Raw genomic sequence first — 27,205 nt, forward strand, 5'->3', positions numbered from 1 at the left:
GGCCCCAGGAAGAGATAAACCGCCCGATGACTTTATGACCCGCTCCCTCCCTCCGAGAGGAACTGCTCCGCGCGCCCGGAGGGACAACTCCTTTACACTTGGCACTGCGGCTCCATGTCATGTTAATGGAGCTGGTGTATTTGCATGGCGTTTTAACACCGTGGCTTCACAAAAGCGCGCCGGAGCGCCTTCCAGCCGGGGGCACAAAGGGGGACTCACGGGGGCCGCCGGCTGTGTGCGATCCCCCGGCGGCGATCCTGCCGCTCCCTCCTCCTCCTCCTCCCTTCATCCTCTCCTCTCCATCATCATCACGGTCACGCTCCTGTTATACGTGTGTTGGTTGATTTTATTGTGCTTAGTCGTGTAATAAGACGAGATATTATTTTACACTATTAAGATTCACGTAAATTCTTTATATATATATATATATATATATATATATATATATATATATATATATATATATATATATATATATATATATATACATTTTTAACAGTTATGTGTGTATATATATATATATATATATATATATATATATATATATTTATATTTATATATTTATATATTTATATATTTATATTTATATATAAGTGTGCTGTGTGAAACGTGCTGCTGTTACACCAGAATTTCCCAGCTTGGAATAAATGAAATAACTATCTATCTATCTATCTATCTATCTATCTATCTATCTATCTATCTATCTTTCTGTGTTGTAGGAAATAACTACAATTCCTGTACAAACTTTGATCCATTTCCGGGTCTTTTAGCTAGTTAAACTTTAGCTAGCTAAAAAGTGCTGTTGCCGTGGTTACCTGCAGATTCACGTGCACCGCGCAGGGATTTAGAAGAACGCTGTTGCGAGCCGCTGTCCGGCCGGAACTATGTTCGAACAGACTAGGCCCAGTGTTTTTTTTTAATGGACACCTGTCGGTTGGTGGGTAAAGTTTTAAACGTTGAAATAAAACTGTCTTCATTTATTTTAAGTTCGGGTACCTTTAAAATTTTAAACTGATGGCGATAAAACGTATATGACGCAGTGATTTAAAACAGGTGACCGGCCGGAACTATGTTGTTGTAACAGTCCGGGCCCAGTGGCTAACTTTACACCTGCCAGTCATTTGGGGGCGTTAAAGGTTATGTGATGCTTTTTTTTTGCCAATTAAATAAAACTGCCTATTTATTTAGCAAAAGTAACCAAAGTGTTCACGTTGTTAGCAATGAGCGTAAGTTAAAGTTAAGATAGCCTAGCAAGAAGTAACGTTCATTGCGCAGTGATATATCTATATATATTTTAAACTGGTGACCTTTCCGACCGGGACTATATTTCTAACAGTCCGGACCGGTTTTAAAGGGACACCACCTGACGGCCGCTCAGGAGAGCAACATGCACTTCGAGATTCTTACCTGGTCTGGCGGAGGAGACTGGTGCTACAGCAGCTACAAGCAGCAGCAGCAGGAGCAGGTAGAGCAGGTTGAAGATCCTCATGGCTTGGTTTTAAGTTTAGCTTCAGAAGATCTCAGTTAGTTATATGTGTCTTTCCCCCCCCCGCCCCTCAAAGTCCTCGGCCTTCTGCGCGGGACTGATGATGCTCAGTGTGGTTCTGTCTCTCGTCCCCTCTGTCTTTCAGTCCAGAAGGGCCCAGCTGGGAGAGGGTCCAGTACACAGGGCTGCTGCTACTTCTTCTCTCCAGATAGTCCGTCCGTCCCTGAGGAATGTGAGTGTCCAGAGTGTGTGTGTGTCCAGTGGGAGAGGGATTGTCCCTGTGTCTGAGAGCAAAGTGACAAAGGTGCTCCCCCCACCTCCTTTATACAGCCTTTTAGAAGGGAGGCGGGAGTATGGGGGGGGGGGGTGTAGCTCCCACAGCAGCTCCCACCTCAACGGAGACACACACACACACACACACACACACACACACACACACACACACTTAACCATTGCACATATTGACCCCACATGTAGAGGGTAATTCCAATGACAGGAAGCCCCCTCCCTAGCCTCCAACTGCCCCTTGAACACACACTCTATTTCTGCATTTTGTGTGTGTGTGTGTGTGTGTGTGTGTGTGCGTGTGTGTGTGTGCGTGTGCACACGCGCGCATGTGTGCGTGCGTGTGCACACGCGCACATGTGTGCAACAGCTATGAATGATTGATTTGTTTATTATTTTAGGAGAGCAGAAGAGGCAGGCTTTTTATTTTTTTGATTCATCGCTAATAATAACATAAGAGCAAAGCCGCGACTGAAAGTATAGCAGGTCCTTCAAGGAACGGTTCCCTCCTCCCGCAGCCGTCCCCTACCCCCGCACACGAGGGCCCACACATCTGGGGCCTTCGGAGGGTGTTGGGGGGGGGGGGGGGGGGCGCGGGTGTTTGTGCTGAGCATTTTGGGGGCAGGAGACCTGATTGAGAATGGGATCCAGAGATGCACTGGACTAACGATAGACCGACCGTCTGTCTGGGCCTCCTCCATCCACTGTCTCTGTCTGTCTGCGGGACTGCCGCCTGTCTTTGTTTTGTTGGTTGGCTGCTAATTTATGTCACCACTTGAATGGGTGAATCTGAATGTCTGTAAGGTTCTGTCAAGAAACCCTTAACTGTTTCACAGAGTCGTCTTTAGTTTGGTTTTTCTTCTTTTAGCACTTTCTCTTCAGGCACGGTATCTAACTTCTGTGGGGGGGTTTTTTAGTACAGACAAAAAGTCAGTGGTATGTTCAAGTACCTGAAGCTGGGTTCAAATCTTGATCAGTTGATGAAAACTTGATTGGGGTGTGAATTTAGGGCTGAGTAGAACCTTTTCTGGTACCATCTGCAGCAGTGGAAAGTATTGAAATGTGTCTAGTATTGTAGGATGAGCTGGCATTTAGTTGTTTACTTATTGTTTGATCAGAAAGTTCATGATTTGAATCTCAATTCTAACCACTTTTCTGTCTAAGCAAAGTTATTGACTTTAAACATTTCTTTAAAATGTCTGTATTCCAACATTATTTTATTGAATAATTGTTTTTATATTACAAAAAATCCAACATGTTATCTTAAATAACTGCTGTTATTGTGTCTTCCCAAGTATCGAAATATTCAAACAATACCCAGCCCTGCGTATCATGCGGGTCGTCAGTTGGTGGTGTTACAGGGGATTTTCCTGCAGCAGGTAACCCACTTCGCTTTGGCATTAGCTCTGCGGTCGCCGGCGGCTTTGCAAAGTGTGGGGACTCATTAGCGTGTCTGCTTACGGCCGTCTCTGTGGACTGAGACTCTCCATTCAGCACCCGGCTAATGAATTAACACATTAAGATGAAATGTCAGCCATTACATGTGAATGAGGATTAGAGAAGCAGCAGGACACTAATGGACCACAGGGCTCAAAATAGTCACTGAGACTTTGAACAAGCATGTGGACCGTCGGCTCTCTTCAGCCCCAAAAAGTAGACAAAAGAGGCCGGAATCTCCATTTGTATTTTTTAGTGTGTATGTGTCATCGTGTCTTTAGAAATCTTGCCTTTATTGCTTTATGGTGTTTGCAAAAATGTTTGCTCGTGAAATGACAGAGATTCCACGTGGATTTTTAGGTAACGTACAAACACGAGCATTCTCGTACACACATTCATCCTGCCGCAAACACTCCGCCGAGGTATGCAGTTCGTTTCTGTGGCGAGCTGCACTTTGCATATCAGCTGCCATTGTCTTTAAAAAACTTTTATTTTCCCTATTTGAATATGCTAATTTGGTCTCAATTGTCATTCAGAGCCACCTGGTATCCACTGCCCACTAAGTGCTGCCAAATATCAGTTTGTCTGTGTCTCTCTCTCTCTCTCTCTCTCTCTCTCTGTTTCTCTCCATCTGCCCAAAAAAACAAGTGAATCGAAGCGAATTCTCCCCACCAGGTTTTCTGTGTCACTGATTCAAGCGTGTTGTAATATTTGCTCTTCCTGGGGATTATACGTTTTTACAGGGATTACCCAGGCTGAAACACTCCCCTACGTGAGAGAGAGAGAGAGAGACACACACACACACACACACACACACACACACATACACACACACATACAGGGTCGTCTCCTATTAAACTGCGACACTACTTTGGCAGGGCTGCACTCAACATTCCTTGGAATATGATGAATAGTTGGGTTTTTAAGCCTCGCTACTTTTTTTGTTATGAACCGCGTCTGCAGCACTGAGTGTCGAGAACTGTGTGTGTGCGAGAAATTATTATTTTCCATTATAATTTCCATTGACCCTTATATAAAATGTCAGAACACAGTAAATTAACTCTCAGCTTCCCAGAGTGATGCCTTAAGATGTATTGTTATGATCAACCAAAGGACCAAAACCAAACATTTTTCAGTTTACAATGACATAAAACATGGAGAGGCAGTATATTTTCTTCATTAGTGAGTTATATTTCTTTTCTCTCAATCTTCTAAACGTTTAATCAACTTATTGTGTCAGCCCTTCTCTTTTGATACCAACTAAAATGAATCATCACAGCTTTCATTATCCAAAGTATTGAAACAGGCTGTGGTATCAGTACTATATATACACGCATTCAACTGGTGGTTCCAAATTTCATTTGATTTCCTTGAATACCTTATTTAAATTCATTTAATCAAAAGTAAAAATGCCATCTTTGGTTGTGGAAACTTTTTTTATTGACATTTGTGTCACAAAATCTCACACACAGTATGCAGCGGAAGTATAGATCGGACCATTTGTAATGAGAGTTGTTCGCCTCAAGATCTTTTCAAGTTAATGTGCAATTGAACCCAACGAGTAGTGTGCACAGGATTTACTGGCAGGTGAAAATCAATATTCGACATGAAAATGTCTGCTGCAGAGTTGCAACAGTTAATCGATTAATCCATTAGTAATTGACTACTAAATTAATCGCCAACTATTTTGATAATCGCTTTTAGTGGTTGTTATGGGAAAATTCTAAGATATCAGCTTCTTAAATGGATATTTAGTTGTATATTTTCTGGTTTCTTTGCTACTCTATGACAGTATACAAAATATATTTTGTGTTTGAACAAAAACAAACATCATCTCAAGGTTTGGAAAACACAATCAACATTTTTCATCATTTTATGGACAAGAAAATATTAGATAATGAAAATAATCGTTAGTAGCAGCCCTAGTCTGCTGCATATAAAAAATGGTTCAAATGATCACATTGTTTTCTGACCGCCTACAAGAAGAATAGTATGCTTTAGCTTTTTTTCTTTTTGTCAGTTGGATACTTTTTGAAATCATTTTGGATTAGTGTGTAACCCAGGACAGAGTTGGACTGCAGAGCTGGTGTTATTGCTGCTGTGAAAGTTGTCATGGTCTTCCCAGTAGCTGTGATCTTTATGACCACAGAGGAAGCTTCAGCCTCTCCTCCCCTCCCCTCTTGAAATTTCACTTTCTTCTTCCTCTCCCATCTTCTCTTCACCAGGATCTACTGATAAAGAACTTCCTCTCTGATAAAACTTGCTAAGAGGAACAGTGGGTCATAAAGTGACTGTCTTCCTTTACACTCAGCTGGACATTGTTGCATGTATGCACATACTGTATGCTTAACGTGCAAAGAGCTTTATATGAGGCATACTGATGGGTGACCAACATAAAGTTTTTTAGCAAAGTGTTCAGCCATCGCCAGCCTCCAAAACAGCCTCTGTACTCATTTTTACAATAGATTTTCAATTGGAGGGGAGGGAACATAATTTATCCAAAACATTTGTTGTATTGTTGTGGGGTTGAGGAGGGAGCTGTCAAGCATGTCAGTCCAAAAAATATCCAGTGTCCAGTTGGATTCAAATCTCGTGATCATGTCATGTAATTCAAATCGGTGTTGCTTGATACCACGATATATTTGTCTACCGTCTTTGATGTTGCTCTGACTTTTATTATTTGTACAATGGCAGTTATTCCTTTGTAGACAACAGTACTGCTGTATGGTAATATGGTCAAATGTTCTGCATTTCTGTATATTTAATGATATCGCAACTAATATATAGCGTTTTGCACTGTTGGTCAGAAAAATAACTAATTAGCGAAAAAATGTCAATGCCACTAGCATCAACTTTATAGTTGCAGTTTTTTTACAGCTTTTCCTCATTGACATTGTGATATGAAATTACATTTACCATGATAGAGGATTTAATCCATACCTGCGATCCATTATCAAACCCTCTTTCATTAACTCTGTGTCATGCATGATGGTAACATCTGCATTTTGCTAGTTAAGTTTTTAGTTTGTTGCCGAGTATCGACCAATTTTTTGTGATGTTGACACGGCCCGATATCTGAGCATTAATTTTTCAGTGCAGAGTGCAGTGCTGTTGTAAGCAATTGAACCGACTGCCATAGCCACGGAGATAAAACCAAAGTTGCATTGACTCTACACCGGAGCAGAGGTGTGCCAGGTTGTCTGACATTTTAGGGCGTTGTCCAGTGTCTGTGTGTGTGCGTACGAGTGTTGATGGTGATCTGATGGGTCAGTTCGTTGTCCATCGTTAGAGTGATAGTGTCTCTCTTGTCATGCCAAAGGTCTTCACTGTTAATGAGGGGCCGCAGCCAGCCTAGAGCTTAATTACTCTTAAGACCCTTTATCTGCAATTGGCCAATACAGACCTCAATGGATGCACATATACACATAAACAGCAGTGAACAGGCAATACACAGACACACACAGTGATTGTATAGTGGATCATCAGGACACATCACACTGCCTGAATCACAACACAAATGAGCCGGGCGTTTTTTTTTCTTTTTTAGATCTGTAAAGAAAAGAGATCTCACAACAGTCGATTCACTCCGTCTTTTTTTCTGGCGGTCCTCCTCCCCTTCTCCGTGTTGGCAACTAGACGGCTGACTGTGGAGGAGTGACGGAGGGCTCAGGGGTCAGGGGGCAAACTCAACAGGGAGCAGGCTCTAACCCCCCAGGATGTCACCCCACAATGACTTCAGGGGCCAAAAGTCACTTTTGTTTTGTTTAATCCTAAACCAGACACAGCGGCTTCAATGGACACACAAACCCTGCGTCCATGCTTTGCACTGCAGTACGGTTCTGAATGTCCTGTAGATACAACTACTTAAAATACACAACATATTTGATCAAGTTCTGCAGAAGTTTGCGCTTGGTCTCATCTAACTTGGGTTCTACCTGGCTGGGTCTTTTTTTCAGTGGTATTAGAGTAGTGTTGATGTTGTTTTTGATGAGCACTGCAGATGGGGCTAAAGAGCAAGCGCTTTGTGGATTATTGTCAAATGCATTCTGCGAGAAAGTGAGCAGTGCAACCTCATCGGAAGAACATTTCCAAATCTCAGTGATCCATGTTAGTGGAAAGGGAGAAAAACATCAGATGAGCGCTATTAGATTTGAATCCCCTAAACTAAGCTTGTTAATGGCTACTGATCAATAAGGATAACTTCACAGAGTCCCCCCAGGCCTTTAAACCAGAGTTTTCAAAAGAGTCACTCACATTTGCAACACCCCAGATTTGAATGACCTGGTGGTGAAAGAAGCATTCAGATCCTTTAGCAATATGACAATGTAGAGTAAACTGAATCACAAGACAAAGTCCTGAACTAAAAATGTCTGTGCAAGTATTGTAAGCAAATATGCTTTATGGGCCGAAAGTACTTGATGCAGAGAAATCATTTGTTTGAGTGTTATATTCATATAAATTATGAAATAATTTATACTGATGTTAACATCATGTGGAAATGGCATTTACTGTTGTAGCTGGTCCTTTGGTGCTAATTTGAATACTCATTTAACTAATCATTTCATGTACTTTTGGGTAGTTTTGACCCAGCAGATCAAGAATTCTGACTTTACTTCATGGCCTCTGTCCAGCTTGCTTTGTGATCACTCTTTGCCTTCGGTTCAATGGTCTCGACGCCTTTGCTTCATCGACATCTTTTTCTGAAAGTGAACATGAACACAATTCACAGCATTTGAAAAGTTGATATTTGCCTGCGCGTATGTGATAGAGGCTTGAACATACTTTCCGCATCTGCACACAGCTGCGGACTCGCGGACATGGGTCCATTCGTAGCACAATTAAGGGTCGGCGTTGGTCTAGCTTTCCAGGCATGCACATTTCCAGAGCCACACTCCGTTTTAAGTTGGTAAGCACTACAGCACTACTCAAGAAGTAGTAGAAGACGACATGGTACAAGCCAACGGTCCACAGCACGAGCAACATAGCCTGCACCCAGACCCAGTGGGACATGTACCATGGAAGTTGTCGAAGAGGTCCACTGACCTAATTAACCATATCACCATCAAAACAAGAATCCGTTCCGTGAATTGGAAGATGTGCAGCCGGCACACTTGCTATGTGTACCATCGATGTGGTCACAAATTGTTCTTGCGGACGTGGAAAGTATGAATTGGCCTTAACAGAGGACTTTTGGTTACCTGGCTGGATGAAGATCGAAGCCATGCTGAAGAGAGAGAAGACGACGAAGGCGACGATAATGAAGGTCAGCTCAAAGTCAGTGAAGGGCAGTTCCATCTACACAACTGTATGACACGAAGCACGTCATTACAACACAAAGCACCAGCGGTCGGTCAAATCAGGGGCGGATTCAGTGTGTTTAGATGAAACACGACACCGGTTGTTGTTGTTTATCCCAATACACTCAGTAATAGCAACAATAGCAAGAAGAAGATCGAAACAATGCTCACAGATGAAGTGCGCATTAGAATATTATTTTCTTTTTGAGATCATCATCTGTGACAGCTGTAATTCTTGGCCGTTTGACACATTTTAACCCTGGTTCATGGTCGGACGGGCCAGTGGGACGACCAGGGTAATCCCCCTGATTTGGTTGACTTCATTCAAGTCATCCGTTTGAACGACTTAAAAGAGTCTGAGATGTGGGCTGTGAATCAGACGTCTGGAAAGAAGCTACTACACGTCTGAGTCGCATACATCAGGATTTGACTTGTGTCTCAAATTTATCGTGACATTCTACTGAAAGAGAAAATTGTTTGTCTGCACAGAAGCCACGGATTTTACATTTCTTACCTGAAAAGCATTCTCATTTCAATACATTTTTACGTAGAGCTTGAGATGCAGCAGCATGTCATCTCCACCAGGTGGCCTCACAGCCTTCTTAGTTGCAGCTGTTAACGCAGTAGTTGGTTGACAGTGACTCCTACTCCGACAGTACAGTAATCCTCAGAGTGCTTGTGAGAGATCTTATTGCAGAATCGTCTGTTCATGATTAATTGTTGTCTGAAACATTTGAGACTTTAGCCGTATCAGATATTGTCGTGTTTTAAGAAAGTTAAGAAATGCACTCTGGTGTTTGATGAAACTTCCTGAACAAATATGAATAGATCATTCCACTGGTTTTCACACCTGTTTGAAACAATGCGTCAACAGGTGTCTCTCATGTATTTTTACATTGTTGCAGAATTAATCATTATGGTCAAAACAGATGGCCCGTTGTTCACACATTTTTCTTGCTGTAGATCTGCTCACTCACACCAGCTCCACCTTCTGATGCCTGGCGAGAATGGTTCAGATGTCTCACTTACTGAACAATAATGTGAGAGCTCACTCTAATCCTGTCAGCACACCTTTTTGCCTCTGACCTAGATTTTGAAAAACCCTCTCAGCAGCTGCTCATTGGAAATCAGAGATGAACTTTTGGTACAAATTGCTTGAGGCAAATCATAACAGTGTGATACAACAAGAGAAGTAGTAGTCACGAGGATTTGGAACTTACCAGGAGCAGAATCACAGCAGCTGTTGTCAGATCTTCAGATCAAAATGAAGTGTTTGTTTTTACATTTACACACTCTCAAAGAAAAAAGAAAGCAGACGCGAGACACGGTCTCCTCACTGTTTAAGCACACATTTATTTATTGATCTAGTCGCGTCTAGGCCACGCCTTCGTGCTTCATCCTGGAAGCAAATAACACTGGATCCTGTATCAAAGTACACACACACGCACTCACACACATGCAGAGGTCACCATTTAGACTTTATTCTGGTGACTTTTATTCTCTCACACACACACACACACACACACACACACAGTCCCCAAGGCTTTGACTGACGTGTCCTCATAAATAGGCAACAAACATGAAGAGGGAGTTCTCTGTGGTTGGCAGGAGTTTCTTTAAATGACACACTCCTCACTTTGTGCTTGTGTGTAAGTCTCTGGAGAAGAGGAAATATAGAAAAAATCGTCACTTACTATTGTTTTCATCACATTTAAAGAAGAACATATATGGTCAACATGATTAGACTAGGTCAGATTGAAATTAAATGATGTATTTATATATAAACACACAAGTATGTATACGTGGGCATATGTAGCTGTATATATGTTTAAAAAATATATGATTAACATGTCTAAAACAAATTTTAAAAAAGCAACTGTCTCACGCATTTTTAGGTTTTCTGAGATGCTGAAGTCTCATTTCCTGGAATCGATTAAATCTATTATGGTATAACTGACAGTTTCTTCACCTCTTAACCCATTCTAAAAATGAGATCCACTCTTTCTTCACTTGCTCCTCCCCACTGCCGTGCCTTTTCGAGGGCGGCAGTGGGGAGGAGTTCTCCCCTTTATGTCCACTTAAATGTTACTTGTAGATATGTCTCCCATATCCACAAGTAACTGGGGTTGGGGTTTTACAGAGGGTCCCACAACATATTCTCATTCTGTTAAAAGCTAATTTGACTGATGTTCCTTAACATAAACAACCATAATCTTGTTTTAAGACAATCTGTAAATCTTCAATGGTGTATCCAAGCCAGCACCTCGTTTATTATACTAGTTATCATTGTCTGGTGTGTTCCAATTGTCAATATTCCTGCCACAAAAAAAAAAACATCATCTAATTTATATTATCTGGTTCTTCAGAAAGTTTTCAATCCACTTTATTCAGCTTCATAGTTCATCCCACTTTCTGTAACATGTCACGAAATATCCCCATTACTTCCTCCCTCAACCCACTGAGTACAGGCATTGAGCAATAAGCAGTAACCTTTCAGCGTATACTATACTATCATATTATATACACTGAGTTTAGAGCTGCATCAGTTAATCGATTAGTAATCGATTAACAAATTAATTGTCATCTATTTTGATATCGATTAATCGGTTCAAGTAGTTTTTGTGGGGGGAAAAAGTCAAAATTCTCAGATTTCAGCTTCTTAAATGTGAATATTTACTGGTTTCTTTGCTCCTCTATGACACTCAACCAAATATCTTTGGTTTGTGGACAAAACAACACATCATCTTGGAGTTTTGGGGAACAAGATCGACAATTTCAACATTTTATGACACTTTATGGAGCAAACAACTAATAGATTAATCGAGAAAATAATTGACAGATTAATGGATCATGAAAATAATCGTTAGTTGCAGCCCTAACTGAGGGCATGTACAGTTGGTATGTCTTCTCGGATGAAAGTGGCCGTAACTATGCCATATAAAATCTATTGATTTTAATAAATCAAAACACACTTTGCAATAGTTAAACACGTGATTCTAATAGTTTTACTTTATACGGTAAATAACAACTGACTGTAAAGTGAAAAAAGTCATTCGTTTTATATATATTCTGTATATGTGTGTGTGTGTGGTCGTACCCTTGGAGTGTGCACGTTCCTCATTGAGAATTCCGGTAAGTGTGAAGAGGGCGAAAACCAGGAGAGAGAACATGATCGTCAGCGCCTCCAGCTCAGTGAACGGAGATGCCATCTACACCCGTCCGCTGTGTGTCGACTGTAAACGTTTTTAAGCTGTCACTTCACCCGCTCTCCAACAAGACTGGCATCCCCTCCCCATCGCACGCTGAATCAAAATTAGGAATGAACACTTACCCTTGATGTGTTACAGGAGCTCCGAGATGTTGACCATCCAACACACAAACCCTCTCTCTGTGTGTGCGTGTGTGTGTGTAACACACTTTCAAGAACTGTGAAGAGCTGACTTACACATCCCCTCTCAAGTTCAGGTGAGATCATATTAACCCTAATTATTAATGGGCCCTGTGCCTCTGTGTTTAACAGTAGAAATATATGAACGTATTTAGTATTTGTTCTAGATGGCAGGAGAGCATAAGATTTTAGTGTTTTAAACATTTCTGTGCCAACACTTACACTTGATACTGAAACTCTGTGGAAAACAAAACTGAAGTGTTTTTTTTTTCTTTGTAAGAAACTATGTGATGTGGAACATTAGGTTTCCGCCTGCTGCAAACCAATCAATTTCCCCTCTGAAACCACCTACCCACCATCTTCAGTGTGTACTAGACTTACATACACAAATACACAGGTGTCCTCATGATGCATTTTAAAAAAGAACTGGAGTTTTGCATTCCACAGGTGTTGATACAATTGTGCTCTTTGAATTCAATTAGACAGCAAAGCAAGTATCTTGAGATTTCTTCATTTTCAATGCGATTAAATGATATTAAAGTGATGTGAATGCGTGTATGTGTATATATATATACACATACATACATACATATATCTTCATTAACAATCTACACTCAAAGCCCCATAACGACAAAGCGTAGACAGTATTTAGAAATTTTATTCAAACACTTCGCCATGACACCAGACAGTTAGTTCAGGTGCCTCCCCATTTCTCTCGCTCATCTTTGAGATATTCCCGCTCCTTGACAAGAGTCCACCTGTGGTAAAGTCAACCGATTGGACATGATCTGCGGCGCACGCCTGTCTTTATCTCACAGCTGACAATGCACATCAGGGCAAACACCAAGCCACGAGGAAAAAGAACAGCCTGCAGAGCTCAGAGATGGGATTGTGCCGAGGCACAGATTTGGGGAAGTGCTACAAAAATGTACTCAAGATGACGTTGGCCGGCTCCATATTTCTTCAATGGAAGAAGTTTGGAAGGACCAAGATTCTTGCTAGAGCCGGTATCATTTGAGTGGACGGCCTCCGCCCAGCGCAGGTCTCAGGAGACGTGAAATTCAATTAACCACGTGAGTTGTTCGCCTCTTCATCTGTTGTCTGCCCTCTTACCTCAGTCAGTTTAGTGATCACTTGAAGTCACCCTATTTTCCAGTTAAATCAATCATAATCCTTATGGCCTGAGACGATGTGAAATAGGATTACCTACCCCCCCCCAACACACACACACAAACACACACACACACACACACACACATTCTGTAAAGACATTCTGACGTGTGGATATGATTTCTTTAGCTTTTCCATTCCATGACAGAAGACACTAAGTGGTTTCACATCTTATATCTAGTGTTGTCCATGTGCAACAAGTTGTGTAAGCTTATTAGCAGCACCACTGGTCAGAGGAGGAGATTGAGGTTAGTCTTAGCCCTAATCCCTGTGGACTGTATGCTTGTTACCAGGCAAGCACGACAGAATCCTGGCTCCGCCCCTCCATAAACACAAACACACACCCAGACACACGCACCAATACAACACATGCTTCTCCCTTGTTTACTGCTCAGCTCCATCTCAACTCTTCCTCTCTCCGTCTCTCTGCAGGGGGGCAGAGGAAGAGGAGGGGGAGGAGGAGGAGGTGGTGGTGTGCACTGTTGAGGAGTTTCCCAGTCGTCATGACGACCTCACACCCCACCATCTCCAGATCGGTCTTCCTGTTGCCACGGTGACCCAATCCCGTTCCATCTCCGCTCCTCTTAATGATCAGGATAGGGCTGATTAGGGAGAGCAACCCTGGAGCGCCGTCGCCCTTCCCTGAAAACCGCCGGTGGATGGGACAGCGATCACTCGCAGGGGCGAGGATCTGAGGACAGGACGGTGCGACGTACTGGGAATGCTGTGGGAGTAACGCCGGAGTGTTGCCTGGAAACAGCAGCATGCCAGTACAGCAGATAACTGTGGTGCCGGGCAGGGAGACAGCCAGCAATGGCAAGAGTGCTCCTCGCTCCAAAGACAAAAACGAGGTGAGACATCGACTCTTAAATCTGTTCTCAAGCCTCAGTGCTGCAAGAAGGCTTCAAACTAGTGTAAAGTTAGAGATGTCAGGTTTCACGATAAGTTATTTATGGAGGCAGAAGTCGATTTGTCCCTGAGCAATGGTGTCGATGACCGTAGAGGAGGCTGCACATTTGTGTGTATGTGTGTTTGTCTGTGTGTGTGCGGGATGCATTAGGTCTGGAGGGACTTTCATTGCATCTTGCATAAACGTTCACTCAGATTCAAGGATGAAGTGATATATTATAGATGAACTGAGAGTATTTGATGGTTAAAAGGTCAAGGACACTTTGACCTAACAAAATATTTTTGGGGGGGCCATAACTTTCATAGTTCATACACTAATCATGACAACATTTTAAAATTGATCTATTTTGACAAAATAATGAAGTGATGATGTTTGTCCGAAAGGTCAAAGGTCAACTTTACTGTAACATCAAAATGTTCAGCAAAAACTCTTTCCTTGTCATTCAGTGGAATCATACATGTCAATGAAAAAAAAATACACTTAATGCCTTTGATTAGGTTCCCTCATAGTCGTCACTGAGTCTGGACAGACGTTGATGTTCACTGTAACGTGACTGGTTGGTGGAGGCAAATCATGATTTTGGCCTTTTTTGACTTGACTTGACGGCAGAGAGTGAAAACAAACTGTGAAGGAGTAGCAGGACCATAACGCACAACAAATGACCCCAGTTTGAATGAAACATGGTGGCTGCCTTGTACGCATGTTAGGTTATTGGATCATTCGGCCATGAGGATTACCACGGACTGCGTGTTTGACACTACAATCACCTACTGACGATAACCCGTTTAGACAAAAACTATAAATCTCTTCTGATTGGTAGATTTGCTGGGCGGCTATAATGCATAGTGGTAAGATATAGATAATGCACACAAAGATGTAGATGATGCATGGTGGTAAGATAATGCATACATGCCGTCTGACGGTACTGTAATAATCTTTATATAAATGAGCTACTGGATGTTGCAGGACTTTGTTGATTTTTGTAAATTAATTTTCAAAATGTAGCAAAGTATAGAGTGGGACAATTTTAGACTATTTGAAATAAGTAAGTAAGGTTATTTCATTTTGTCTGTTATGAGATTTTTCTTTTTTGTGTTACCCTTTTATTGTTGCTGTTCTCACTTGTTTGAAGTGGGCGAGTCTGTATTGAATACAGGTGATGTCACGTGTTTCCCCTGGACCAATCACAACTCAATAATCAAGTATAACCAGCAGTTGTTGGGGGGGTTGGTTATGTTGCCATGGTGATAGGGTTGTTGTTGCTATTTAAAACATTTTTGCAATCTAGTATAAACTGTGTCAGCCGCAGCTACACGGCTGGTTGTCTAAATGTGGCCGTGGGTGTTTTTGATCCCAAGCCAGAGTACAGAACCAAAATGCAGCCGTGGTACCACGCTACATCACTTAATCCCCTCTGCAGAAACATGCACACGTCCACTCCACACACAGACTCACCAACGTCTCTGCTGTGCACCAGAGTCGGCAGAGGGAGAGAGGCTCAGGTAGGTAGCCCTCAGACATTAGCTCTGACACAGCACCTTCCTGCCACTGAGCTGTGAGTTGAGGCGTGTACAGTACATGGCGGAACAGAACAGTTCGTATTACTGTGATCTACAGATGTTCAGTTTGTCTGTAATTCTTCTCGCAAGTCTTCGCGCTAGAAGTGCGTTGTTGCATCTTTGACCTGTCGTGGATTTTGAATTACGGCTTCTGTGCTGGACGTGAGGAATGACGGTACATTTTTTAGTCAAATAAAAACCTACAGTTGGGATTCAGCTACTGTACAGAGACTATAATACACCAGTATACATAGCCAGGGGACGTGTCAGTCTCCTATTTGATCTGAACAGCTATTAGCACAATGTTTTATTAGCTGCATCATCAATCCAAAAGAAAAATCCTAAATCTCTAAATCCCCCCTTCACCTAACCTGTTTCTGTTGTGCAATTCTCAACAATCACATTTTGTGTGTCTCTCTGTTTTGGCTACTCTGCCTGCATCACATGACTTGAAAGGAACTGTGGTGGCTTTGTCACGCCATTAGTAAGACTGAATAGCAAGTTCGCCCGTCGTTCAACTCATCTCAAACATGCCAGGCTTAATTGAAAAAAAGAAAAAGACTTGCCAACAGATAGTTGAGAATATTGATATAACTCTAATCTCTGTGTGTTCCCTGGACTGGTCCAGATGTGTTGAGTCTAACTGAAAGGAATCCTAAGCCTTGCTACCTCAAAGTCATATAACATGTTGTTTATCAGAAGCCCTCACACTCTCGTAGCTCTGAAGATGTATTGGTCCTATAATGGTTCTATAGCAGCGTACAAGAATACACTGTTTCACTTTCTGCGGGTCTTTGTGCTAAATACCACTGAGACCAGACTCTTTGCAGAGAGCTACAGCTGCTTTGTACAAACACGACATGTGGTTTTCACAGGTTGCGCTCAGACGTGAGAATTAAAAGCCAAAATATCAGTTTGTTTTTCTGAAAGAAGTTACCAAGTGCTCATTATCCACTTCATGAGTAGCCTCAGCTTGTGCTCAACTCTCTGGATCTTTATGGAATCTGAGTCTTTATTAACAGCCGTTAATACAATTAATACATCACACACAAACATCTGCAATTTTTTCAGAATTACAAATTGACACTAATGCAAAATCTTTAAAATGTATCATTTATTTACTCATGATCAAGTTGTGGGAGCTGTGGAATTAAACACTGGTATCTCACTTTTGATGAGTGACTCACCTGCCTCTATGAATAAGATGATATTGTTATCTAATATTCTGTAGTGAGTTACAGGTCACAGGTACATGTGTCCCTCCCCTCTAACACCCAGGGGAGGCTGCAGAGTGTTTGCTCTGACTCTGTGAAGGACTACTGATTTAAACCTGGCTATCAGTAAATCCCCTGATCAGCTTAGATGATGCCGTCTTCTTCTACTCGTCACTGATTCACAGAATGTTTCCACAACTGTCTGTGTGTGGGCTGATGCGTGTGGGCTCTGGTTTGCTTTTTATTTGTCAAGTATAAAAATATATAAAGAAACCACCCACATGAGGGATTCCAAAACATCAACTCTACACTCTGTGAGATGCACAGTAACTCGTAACTGTCATCCCTATGAACGTGTCCGCCTATAAGAACGTATGTGTCACAGTCTTTGTGCCATAAACGTGTCCAGACACTATGAAAGTCACATCTGTGACCGACACTCGACTCTAAATTGCCTGTAGGTGTGACTGAGTGTGAGAGGTTGTGTGTGTCTATATGTCGGCCCTGTCGTTTGGCGACCAGTCCAAGATGTACCCTGCCTCCTATCCAATGTCAGCTGGGGTTGGCTGCAGCCTCCCCGCGACCCTGAAAGGATTAGTGGTATAGATAATTGCATGGATGGATGTTCTTTTATTCTGAATCCAGCCCACATGCACCTTCCTACTGCTGTACACAGCGCTGTAACTCCTACTCTCGTTTGAGCAACGCTTTCTGAAAAAAACCCAAAGTGACCAGAGGTTTTTAGATTTTGAATTGAAAATTAGATTACATATTTGCACGATGGGCTTGGTGCAGAGTGGCACAGACAATGTCAGAAACTAGTGGAAGACGGACAAACGCATGTTTGCTTTTCGGTTTTTCATTGGATCTGTTTGCAGTAAGAAAAATATAGAAGATCACCAGCATGATTCTGTCTAATTTTACCTCCTTGCAGCAGTGTACTATGAAAACACATAGAATTTCACTTTATGCTTCAGTTCATTTCCCACCCCCCACTCACTACAACGCTGTTGGGAGGTTCGCCTGCTTGTCCCTGTGGCATGTTCGCTCTCTCCCTCTCTCTGTGTGCGTGCGTGCGTGCGTGCGTGCGTGCGTGCGTGCGTGCGTGCGTGCGTGCGTGCGTGCGTGCGTGCGTGCGTGCGTGCGCATATTCACAATAAAGGCAGCGGGGGCCAGAGGTCTGGTGCTGGATATTGCCTGCAATAACAAATGTGTGACTGAGGATGAAAGGCAAGTGGACGTAGTGGAAGTAGTGAAGGAAATAATGACAGGAAAGGTGTTTTGACCAAGATTTCTTTCTGTGATCGCTCCAGTTGCTCTGTATTATTGCTTAATAAATCTGACACTTGCGCACTACAGCTTCAACAACACACAACAAAGTGAAAGGTGACAGTGAAGAGTTTTCTGATGTTTTATGGGCAATGTAATTACGACAAAAATGTGTCCGTTTCTTGTAAACTATATCCAGTAGCTATAATTATGCTCAGCGTCCATATATTTATTTCACATTTATAAAGAAGTAGTACACCCATGTGAATGCAGACACACAGCTGAACTTTGGATGAAATGACAGTATATGAACTGTCAAACAATGTACATTTTTCTACTTTTAGATATTTTTCCACATCGTTAATAATACCATAGCAATTACCCATTTATCAAGTCGTACATTAATGATCAGGACTATATCTCATTTTTTGCAGCACAAAGTATTTTCGAGGTATTTTCTTTGCAGAACAGACGTCTCTGTCGAGTTACTTTACCGGTGAACAGTTTCTCAATTGTTTCCCCGAAAATGGCCATTATGATTTAAAATTAATATTGTGATATAAAGTTACAATAATGGTATAGGTTGCATCCTTATGGACACTTGTAAGCTGACGTGGTTTCACCGCATGGTATGTCTTGATCAAACCATGATTCAAGATTAGGGACTATATGTGTTTTCATGGTGGTTAAACCATATTAGTACTGGGAAACTCCCACACGTGTCTACTGGTAACTACATCTTGTATCAGATACTGCCGGCAGCGAACGAGGCCAAGGATGTCTGACAGTTGAGTTCATACCATAAGTGCTCTGGGTAGTTCTAGAAAAAGTGCTTTAAGTTGACTTTAAATAGAGACACATTGCAGAGCGGGATCTTAGCAGGGCAGCCGCGTAATAGGATTGGCTGGCTTTAGCCGGGGTCACGACGACATAACCAGCACACGTGGCCACGCTTGACTCCTAACGTTGGTTTTCAACCGCTCAACACAGTCACCAGACAACACTGAATACTATAGACTGTTCATGTTTTTATTGAGTTTAAGAATCCGCTTGTCCAGTTCAACATTTATCTTCTTTAATGACACAAAACTATCTCTCAAGTCACTTACTTTGGAAATTCTTATTAAGACAAGTCACAGATGAAAATGTAGTTTGTGAAATGAACAGTGCCTCAGTTTCTAGTGTTAAAATCGTAGGTAAAATGCAAATGACAGCGTATTTGAGCTGAGAACATTAGTCAGTTAAGTGTTTAGTTGATTGACAGAACAATACAGCCAATAATGATGATAATCAGTAAATATTATCGGTCTCTGGTTTGTCAAATGTGACGATTTACTGTTTCTTTTTATGTTCAAATGAAATATCTTACAAAACAAGCCACTAAAAGATGTTACCGTTGGCTACCAGAACATTTCATGTGTAACTCTGTTGGTATTTCATGGACTAAACTATCAATTTTCCGAAAAATAAATCACCTGCATATCATTTTTTGTGATGAAAATAATTGGTCCTTGCAGCTCTACAGCAGATCACACTGAAAATGTGACAGTGAGACGATACTTCTCTTGAGTTCTCTAATGATTTTTTACGTCTCTCTTCCACCCTACAGGGAAGGAAAGCCCCTGGGCGCTCGGGGAGTCGATCCAGCAACGTCTCCAAGGTAACCACGGAACATCAGGCGGCATCATGGGCCAAATTCAGGGTCAAAGGTCATAGTGTGTGTGTCATACCATGTAGAATCTCATGTGCAAGAATGTGCAGAATGTTGGACGTGTTATGAACCAATGAACTAGAGGTTGCTTTGAGTACACTGTCGAATCACTTTGATGCTTGAAGTTCCATTAATGAATATTTTTCATAATTAATGTGATTAAAATTACTTTGTGTAATATCAAATAATAACTCATAGTAGCACACCCTCAGATAATCGTCACCTGCAGCTGTTTTCTGCAGAGAAGATCTAAAAAAAGAAAGCAGGGAGAATATTTGACTTAAACTTTTGGAGTGAGCAGACTGCAGCTGAAAATAAATACTAGTGTTTATCTGTGGCTGCGAGACATGCACATAGGCAACTGTTTGCTAAAATGTTAGCCACAACAACTTTATAATGCCGGGTCAGGGGCGTGTACAAAACTATTCATTTTCAACTTTTCATAACACGTTTAAATTTGATGATTAATTGCATCTAAAAAGTACCTGTGATTACTGACTGGTACAGAGCTCATTTCAGTCCGTTGTTTGTTGCAGGCCAGTAACTCTACTACAGGACAAACTACAGCCTCCAGGACATCAATCACCCCGTCTTCTCAGGACATATGCAGGTAAAACTTCTGTCTCTTTACATTTGCCAATTTTAGCAAGAGGAAACTCTGATTCCTTTCCTGTTCAGTGACTATATCTCCGAACGCAAACGCCTCTGTTGAAGCCTGGCACCAGAGCAGCCACTGTTTATCTCAGTGATATTAACATGCACAGTTTGAAGCCTCTTCTCCTCCACCGAGTGGGAGAACGAATTAATATGGTCCGCAGCACCCCCGAGGGCGTTACGAAATTAAAATGGATGCTGAAATCCAATGGTGCAATGAGAGGAAGATGGCTTCTTGCAGAAATGGAACATTTAGGTTATTACGTCCACCGGTGATGCGGTCGTCTCGCTGACGGGATCAGTCCAGTGGCATCGAGGCTGAGAGCAACACTGTGTCTGCTTGGACGTCCATTTGTCCCTGTAACATGTTCTGTTCTGTTTCCATAGCCTGATTTTTTACTTAACTGCCATTTTGTTTCCACTTCTTCACCCAGTCTTGACATGATGCTCCTGTCAGCTGTTGTTATTTTGCCCCCAACCAGTCAGTGGTGACATATCCATCCCACCAATATCATGCTTAGTTAACACAAAAACCATGATAGCAGTTGCTTCAGCCCGTTTTTCACACAGAGAAGATATTTTCTTTTCACCGGCTTCCTCCCACAGTCCAAAGACATGGCGGTTTAAGTTAATTGAAGAGTTAATAGACCGGCGACCTGTCCAGGTCGTGCCAGCTTTGACTGGCTCCAGCCCCTACGCAACCCTCCCAGGATAAGCTGTACAGATAATGGAACACCAATCTAGATTCTGCCATATGACATTTTAGGACATATATAATACCACAATTTGGCTCTGTTGTTTTTCCAAAAGGGAAACATGGATGTCAAAAACATCCGTTGGAATCACTGGAAAAAAAACTGAGATGTGAACTTGTGAAACCTGGAACCAGGCTTGATATTATCTTAAAATCAGTCGGCCAGTTTTTGTTTTAATTGCCCAGATTTGTGAGATATTTCCCCCATCACGTTATTTCTCTAGAAAAACAATGTTACTCTGGACAATTAAGAGATCTCGCTGTGACCATAGACAACTGAAACTACACTAAAGTCCCCTCCCCTGTTGTTGAAGGCAGAAATTTCAGACAGAAATATTTCTGAACCCTCGAGAAATAAAAGACAAACCAATCTACAGATAGTAGGTAGCTTTGTTTGTAACTTGGGTGGACCATTTAATTGTGTGCAATCAGATTTCAGACCATTTGTTTGGTTTAAATTCCTCACATTATTTATTTTTTCCATCTTGTTTCACCTTTTTTTTTTACATAATGTACATCTGTGTGTGTGTGTGTGTGTGTGTGTGTGTGTGTGTGTGTGTGTGTGTGTGTGTGTGTGTGTGTGTGTGTGTGTGTGTGTGTGTGTGTGTGTGTGTGTGTGTGTGTGTGTGTGTGTGTGTGTGTGTGTGTGTGTGTGTGTGTGTGTTTGTTTTAAGCTCCAACCAGTTGACGCGTTTAGAGGAGGATGCTTCTGAATCACTCAAACACAACGAGCACACGCACGCCTCCGAGATGACCGTCACCAGTACAGCTCTGGGCTCGTCGGCGCAGGCCAAGAAGAAGTCGGTGAAGCGTCGCCACCGCCGCAAGAGGGGCAGCTGCAGCGCCTTCGACTGCGTGGAAACCAACGGCAAGCAGGAGCAGACAGACCGCAGCCTCAGCTCCGACCGCAGCGAGAGGGGGGAGAAGAGGGAGCGGTCCACTAAGAGCCGAAGGGAGCTCCCACCTCGGCTCCGCTGCACAGGTACCACGCAGTCCGGCTCCTCTTCTGAGGACGAGGTGTGGCGCGAGGCCCGCAGCTGGAGCAAAGAGAAAGCCCGAAGGGTGCGCCGCCGCAGCGGCAGCAGCCGCGAGAGGGATGGGGCGAACAGGGGTAAAGAAGGCGAAGAAGACAAAGCAGATGTCATGGAGCTGCAGTCGGTGGGCTCCGATGAAGGGACGGAGAACCAGCCTCTGGTGGAGGACGGCGGAGGCCTCAAGAGGCGAACCAGCAGCCGGAGCTCGCTGAAGAGAGAGGGCCACGTTTCACAGAGGGAAGGCTCACAAAGCAGGGAGAAGGACGGGAGCGACAAATCACACAGCCAGGGAGGCAGCTCCTCACCGGAGGAGGACGGCGAAGAGCTCATCACCAAGAGATACCAAGAAAAGGGGTCAGGGGGCGGAGACATGTCGGTGCCCACGCCACAGAAACACCTCGGCGTGAACGGAGGCATGACGCGGCTCTGCTCTGATGACTCGGAGTCGGAGGTCTGCAGGTGAGTGGGTGTTTGTGTGCACGGGGATCATCTGTCAATAAAAATCTGTTCACGTCGTGATCACAAACAATAGAGGGAAGGTGAAACAACAGACATCCACAATAACAGTACAGTGGCTGCATGTACTTAACCTGATGTGTGTGTGTATTTTCTGTGTGTGCAGGATCTGCCACTGCGAGGGCGATGACGAGTGCCCGCTGATCACGCCGTGTCACTGCACAGGGAGCCTGAGTTTTGTCCACCAGGCTTGTCTCAACCAGTGGATCAAATCCTCCGACACTCGCTGCTGTGAACTCTGCAAGTTTGACTTCATCATGGAGACGCAGCTGAAACCTCTATGCAATGTACGCACACTCATAGCATCTCTCACTTCTTTCCCCTCCCCTTCAACCCATGTTTCCCTCTAATGTTCTCTCGCCTCTCTCACCCTCTCTCCGTCTTCCAGTGGGAGCAACTACACATGACGAAGGGTGAGAGGAGAAAGATCCTCTGTTCAGTGTTGTTTCACCTGATAGCGATAGCGTGTATGTTGTGGTCAGTCTACATTCTGGTGAAGAGAACCGCTGAGGAGATACGCCTTGGGAAGAACGGTTAGTACTCTCCCCCACTTTCCTCCCCCCGTCACATATCAGAGACAAACAAGAGTGAACATTGGAACTAATAATCCTGTTTACCTTTGATTCAACTGTATTATAATTTGTTTTTCATGTGCAATTCAACATTAGTCACATAAAGGCGTTGTAAGTCTGGCAAATCTTTCAAAAATGTTTTATTTGAAACTTGAAGAGATTATCTTATTTTATCTAATCTTATTTATCACAATCAGAAATGCGTGACAATGCTAAACATGCTATCGTGCAATAAGCAATAAAGATTTAGATGAACAAATATTAAGGATAATTACTCAGTTCCAAAAAAGAAAACCTAAATAAAGATAGTGTACATATTAAAAAGATTACACGTAGGTGTAATCTGCAGAACCACACCGAGGTTTCTACTCCTGTCTGTCTCTGGTGGGCTGATTTCCTGTGTAGTCATAAAAAGCATCCACGTTTTCTATAAATCTATTAAAAAACTAGTGTGAGTGTACGTGTTCAGTTTTAATCTCCCGGTTCGTGAACAGACTGCAGTCGTCTTCACTAACTGTCCCTCTGCTACAGAGTTCAGGAAGCTCATACACGGGTTTATAAAACTTGAAGAATTGCACAAAATATATCAAGGTCAAATAAAAAAAAATTCATGTCACCTAGTTGAATTCAGTGATGCATTCAAAGACTTGAATCACACCATGTTATTTCACAATTAAAACGAAATTTGTAGATGTTTTGTTTTTACGATAATGTCTGAACAATACAAAATGTGTTCAGGGGATTTGGTGAAATTGGGAATGTTTTAGCTTAATGACTACAGATTGTATAAAGTTTACATAATTTCAGAACATTTCAGGTATTAATTGGTTGGACAATCTACTTGTTTGACATTAACCATCGCTCAACACTTACCCACCCCCGTTTGTTTGCTAACGTTACACAAGTTCTGCCTCAGTTGAGGCAGTTGAGGGCAGTAAATTGTGAAACTTTCAACATGCAGTGAGAAAAAACAAGCACCAAAAGAGCCACTGATACAAAGGTCCACGATAGTTCAACCATCACATGGTGGCTGTTGATGACGTCTGATCTGAACACATCACCTATTTGCATCCGTCACAGTTCACCGCTGTGTGAAAGTGAAGACGCCTCAGAGCTTTTGTGTGTTTGTTGTTGTGTTCGGTGATGGTGTGGTCGTGTGTTGTGCTGTGTGGCCTGTTATCGTCTTGTATCGTACTGTAATAGTTTCAGCCTACACCGATATAAAACCTGTTAGTGTAACACAATACAGTTCAACAGATGATTAAATTTGGATCAAACATTTTTTTAAACTTCATGATCATAGGATTTATTGCTGGACTGTTGTTTTAGACTAGGTGAATGTCAGTTTAGATGCAGAATGATAAAAACTATATATTAACATTAATATATATATATATATATATATATATATATATTAATGTATGTATGTATATATATATATGTGTATATATATATATATATATATATATATATATATATATATGTATGTATATATATATATATATATATATATATATATATATGTATGTATGTATATATATGTATGTGTACATATATAATAGCGTAGAACTAGTTTCTACCAGGATTATAGAAATAAAGTGAAATATACACTCACTCTTGATTGCAGAGGAGTTATGGAGAGTTACTCTCCTGAAGTACTATACGCCACAGGGTAAGCGCAGCTCTGCACACGACACGCTCTTCATGATCCACCACACGTGCTGCGGGTCGACTCACGGCGGCACCGTGTGTTTGTGTGCGTCCGCAGGTGTGCTGGAGTGGCCCTTCTGGACCAAGCTGATCGTGGTGGCCATAGGCTTCACGGGTGGCCTCATCTTCATGTACATCCAGTGTAAAGTGTACCTGCAGCTGTGGCGCCGCCTCAAGGCCTTCAACCGCATCATCACCGTGCAGAACTGCCCCGAGAAAGGCCTGCACCGCTCGCAGGCCCGGGCCAACGGCAGGCTAGAAGCCGTGACGGTCCCAGTCCCGGCTCCACAGATGGATTCAGACATGTCGGTGGAGGCTGCGGTGGCACCGGTCTGAGGGTGTGTGGGCAGGAAGAGAGTCCTGAATCACACCGTGCTCCTACAACAGCACAATTCCGGTGATCGAGGTGTGACTCAGACTCGTACAGCGCGGCGATGTTCACAGCTCCTGTGGTTACAGATCTTTTGAGAATCCACGCAGGTTTTATTAAAAAGGAGCAGATCCTGTTTTTCAGTAAACGCAAAAGACCGAACGGCTGCTTTAAAGTGAGTGTGTTCGCGGGGCTGCACAGAAAAGGGGAAGTGAGATGTAAAGGAAAATTAAGCCATCAGCAAGGAAAGTGAGTAAAGGACTTGACACAATTTTATTCCTGTGTACACTTTTCAATAACTGCACTGACTTGGTTTTAAGGTGTAAACACCTTGTAGATGCTACTAACCAACGGTCTCGGTATGCTTCAAACAAATGAGTGAGTCTGCAGGAACACGTGTCTGGAGCCGTGCTGAAGGAAAGCCTGCTGTCAGAGAGAGGCGGGACACGGAATCGTTCAAATGCACAAAGCAGAGCTATAAGAAATAATTTCAAACTCCTCCTCTGTCACATCTGCCGAATCTTGTCTGCGTTCGCAGGTTTGCTGGGGAAGACGTGTGTGCTGCAGTAACCGACTGACCCTCGTGTCACATGGGCACATAAAGTGTTGACCTTAAATTAAAATGATCTGATGCAGCCGCAGCCCAGGTCGCTTCATATCCGAGGTCTTAGTTTGAAGCATACCGAGGTCTTCTCTCCCTTCGGACAATCGGGTCGTCACACACACACCAAAGAGTCGGATAATAATAAATAGAGAAAGTATTTAAAAAATTATCTTTAGCTCACTCTTGATATCTAAAAATGTAATGTTTTGAAAAGTTATTTGCCATCAAGGGAAAGTTATGAGTATTTCTTAAAAATAGCAAATCTCAAGTAGCCCAGTTGTTTGTGACGTTTTCTTCTGACAGTTTGCAGCTTCACGCGGTCCTGCTCGGCGACGTCTTTCATTCATACACAACTCAAGCTATTCACGGTTGCCACTTGTTAATGTTCGACTCTGGGTTTCAACAGTGTATGTCTCAGTTTGAGCTGACACTGCGAGTAACAGATGGACGCGTCAGTCCACTAAAGGCAATTATTGTTTACACTCGTCCACTTTTCTACAGGTTAAATTTGGTTTTTTACCAGTGTCACTGTCAAGTCACGGAGAACACAATGTTCTCTATGTATCAACCACAACAGTCGAGCATTCAAAATCTTTGTCAAAACAACTTTGTTTTTTTTATTATCTCTGACTGGATAAAATGGATTGTTCAGGTAACATGATGCATATTTGTTTATGTAATAAACAATGAATGTAGAACCCCTCACAGGCTGCTGTTACATTATTAAGCATTGGGAAGGTTTGGAGAGAGAGCAGGCTGATTTAAAAAAAGATGTTTCCATATCTGGTAGTGTGGCGCCATCTTCTGGACAGTAATGGAGTAGCAGCATCTCAGTCTTTGCTGAAGGCCGTCTGATGTTCAGTTGTCCTGAATGATGCGTTCATACTAAGACAATGCCAAAAACTTGCAGAATCATTTGGAGTCGGACGTCTGAACCATCTCGCCCCCCTGCTCGTCATCCAAATCACTGCAGTCGTCCTCATCCTCGTCCTCTCCTGCCTCGTGTTTCTCCTCCTCCCTCTCGTTATTCGTGTCCTGTCCTTTGCTGGAAACCTTTCGCAGTTTGATATTTGGAAGTTTCTTCAGATCGCCAGTCCACTCTCTGCCAAAACAACAGATGAGGATGTTCATAAATTTTCAGATGCACACACAAGGTAAAGTATGTTATGTAATCTATACAACTCCCTCCTGAAAAAGAGGATTATTACCAATATTTAAGGTTTAAAACAACCAAGCCACTGAAAATTAGTTACGACACTTGCTAG

The 27,205-nt window shown here is 42.5% G+C and overlaps 2 protein-coding genes and 2 long non-coding RNA genes across 10 annotated transcripts in view; 1 reads left to right on the plus strand and 3 right to left on the minus strand.

Annotated features, from left to right (window-relative positions):
• march1 (membrane-associated ring finger (C3HC4) 1) lies at positions 1-26,643 on the plus strand. 7 transcript variants are annotated; one of them, XM_035637149.2, is made up of 13 exons: positions 1-335; positions 1,355-1,465; positions 1,632-1,718; positions 11,853-11,970; positions 12,712-12,966; positions 13,496-13,914; positions 19,625-19,675; positions 20,263-20,336; positions 21,809-22,627; positions 22,791-22,971; positions 23,073-23,217; positions 24,884-24,928; positions 25,025-26,643. In XM_035637149.2, the coding sequence occupies exons 6-13, from the start codon at positions 13,828-13,830 to the stop codon at positions 25,300-25,302; spliced, it is 1,680 nt and encodes a 559-aa protein (XP_035493042.2). In that variant the 5' UTR covers positions 1-335; positions 1,355-1,465; positions 1,632-1,718; positions 11,853-11,970; positions 12,712-12,966; positions 13,496-13,827; the 3' UTR covers positions 25,303-26,643. The 7 variants fall into 7 exon arrangements, with proteins under 7 accessions (XP_035493042.2, XP_035493041.2, XP_035493040.2 ...); XM_035637148.2 differs by lacking the exon at positions 1-335 and adding an exon at positions 749-937; XM_035637147.2 differs by lacking the exon at positions 1-335 and adding an exon at positions 920-937 and having other exon boundaries at positions 1,337-1,465.
• Positions 4,626-8,511, minus strand: LOC118312508. The gene is made up of 2 exons (XR_004794239.2): positions 8,407-8,511; positions 4,626-7,908 (listed from the first exon to the last, which is right to left on the minus strand). It is a non-coding gene; the product is annotated as an uncharacterized LOC118312508 (long non-coding RNA).
• On the minus strand, positions 9,839-12,272 carry LOC118312507. Its single transcript, XR_004794238.2, has 3 exons — positions 11,837-12,272; positions 11,603-11,738; positions 9,839-10,162 (listed from the first exon to the last, which is right to left on the minus strand). It is a non-coding gene; the product is annotated as an uncharacterized LOC118312507 (long non-coding RNA).
• tma16 (translation machinery associated 16 homolog) overlaps positions 26,532-27,205 on the minus strand; it is a 2,872-nt gene continuing 2,198 nt past the window's right edge. The window contains exon 7 of the mRNA XM_035637156.2: positions 26,532-27,042. Within this exon, the coding sequence (XP_035493049.1) occupies positions 26,853-27,042 (190 nt within the window). The 3' untranslated portion in view covers positions 26,532-26,852. The remainder of the gene's footprint in view (positions 27,043-27,205) is intronic.

This window comes from Scophthalmus maximus, chromosome 8 (assembly GCF_022379125.1).
Source record: "Scophthalmus maximus strain ysfricsl-2021 chromosome 8, ASM2237912v1, whole genome shotgun sequence".
Lineage (NCBI taxonomy): Eukaryota > Metazoa > Chordata > Actinopteri > Pleuronectiformes > Scophthalmidae > Scophthalmus > Scophthalmus maximus.

What these genes read in the sequence shown, in the direction of transcription:
- march1 (XM_035637149.2), top strand. Translation starts at nt 13,828, where the DNA reads ATGCCAGTACAGCAGATAACTGTGGTGCCGGGCAGGGAGACAGCCAGC. An exon ending in AGCTGAAACCTCTATGCAAT is followed by an intron (nt 22,972 to 23,072) that starts GTACGCACACTC and finishes TCCGTCTTCCAG; the next exon opens with TGGGAGCAACTACACATGAC. An exon ending in GAAGTACTATACGCCACAGG is followed by an intron (nt 24,929 to 25,024) that starts GTAAGCGCAGCT and finishes GTGCGTCCGCAG; the next exon opens with GTGTGCTGGAGTGGCCCTTC.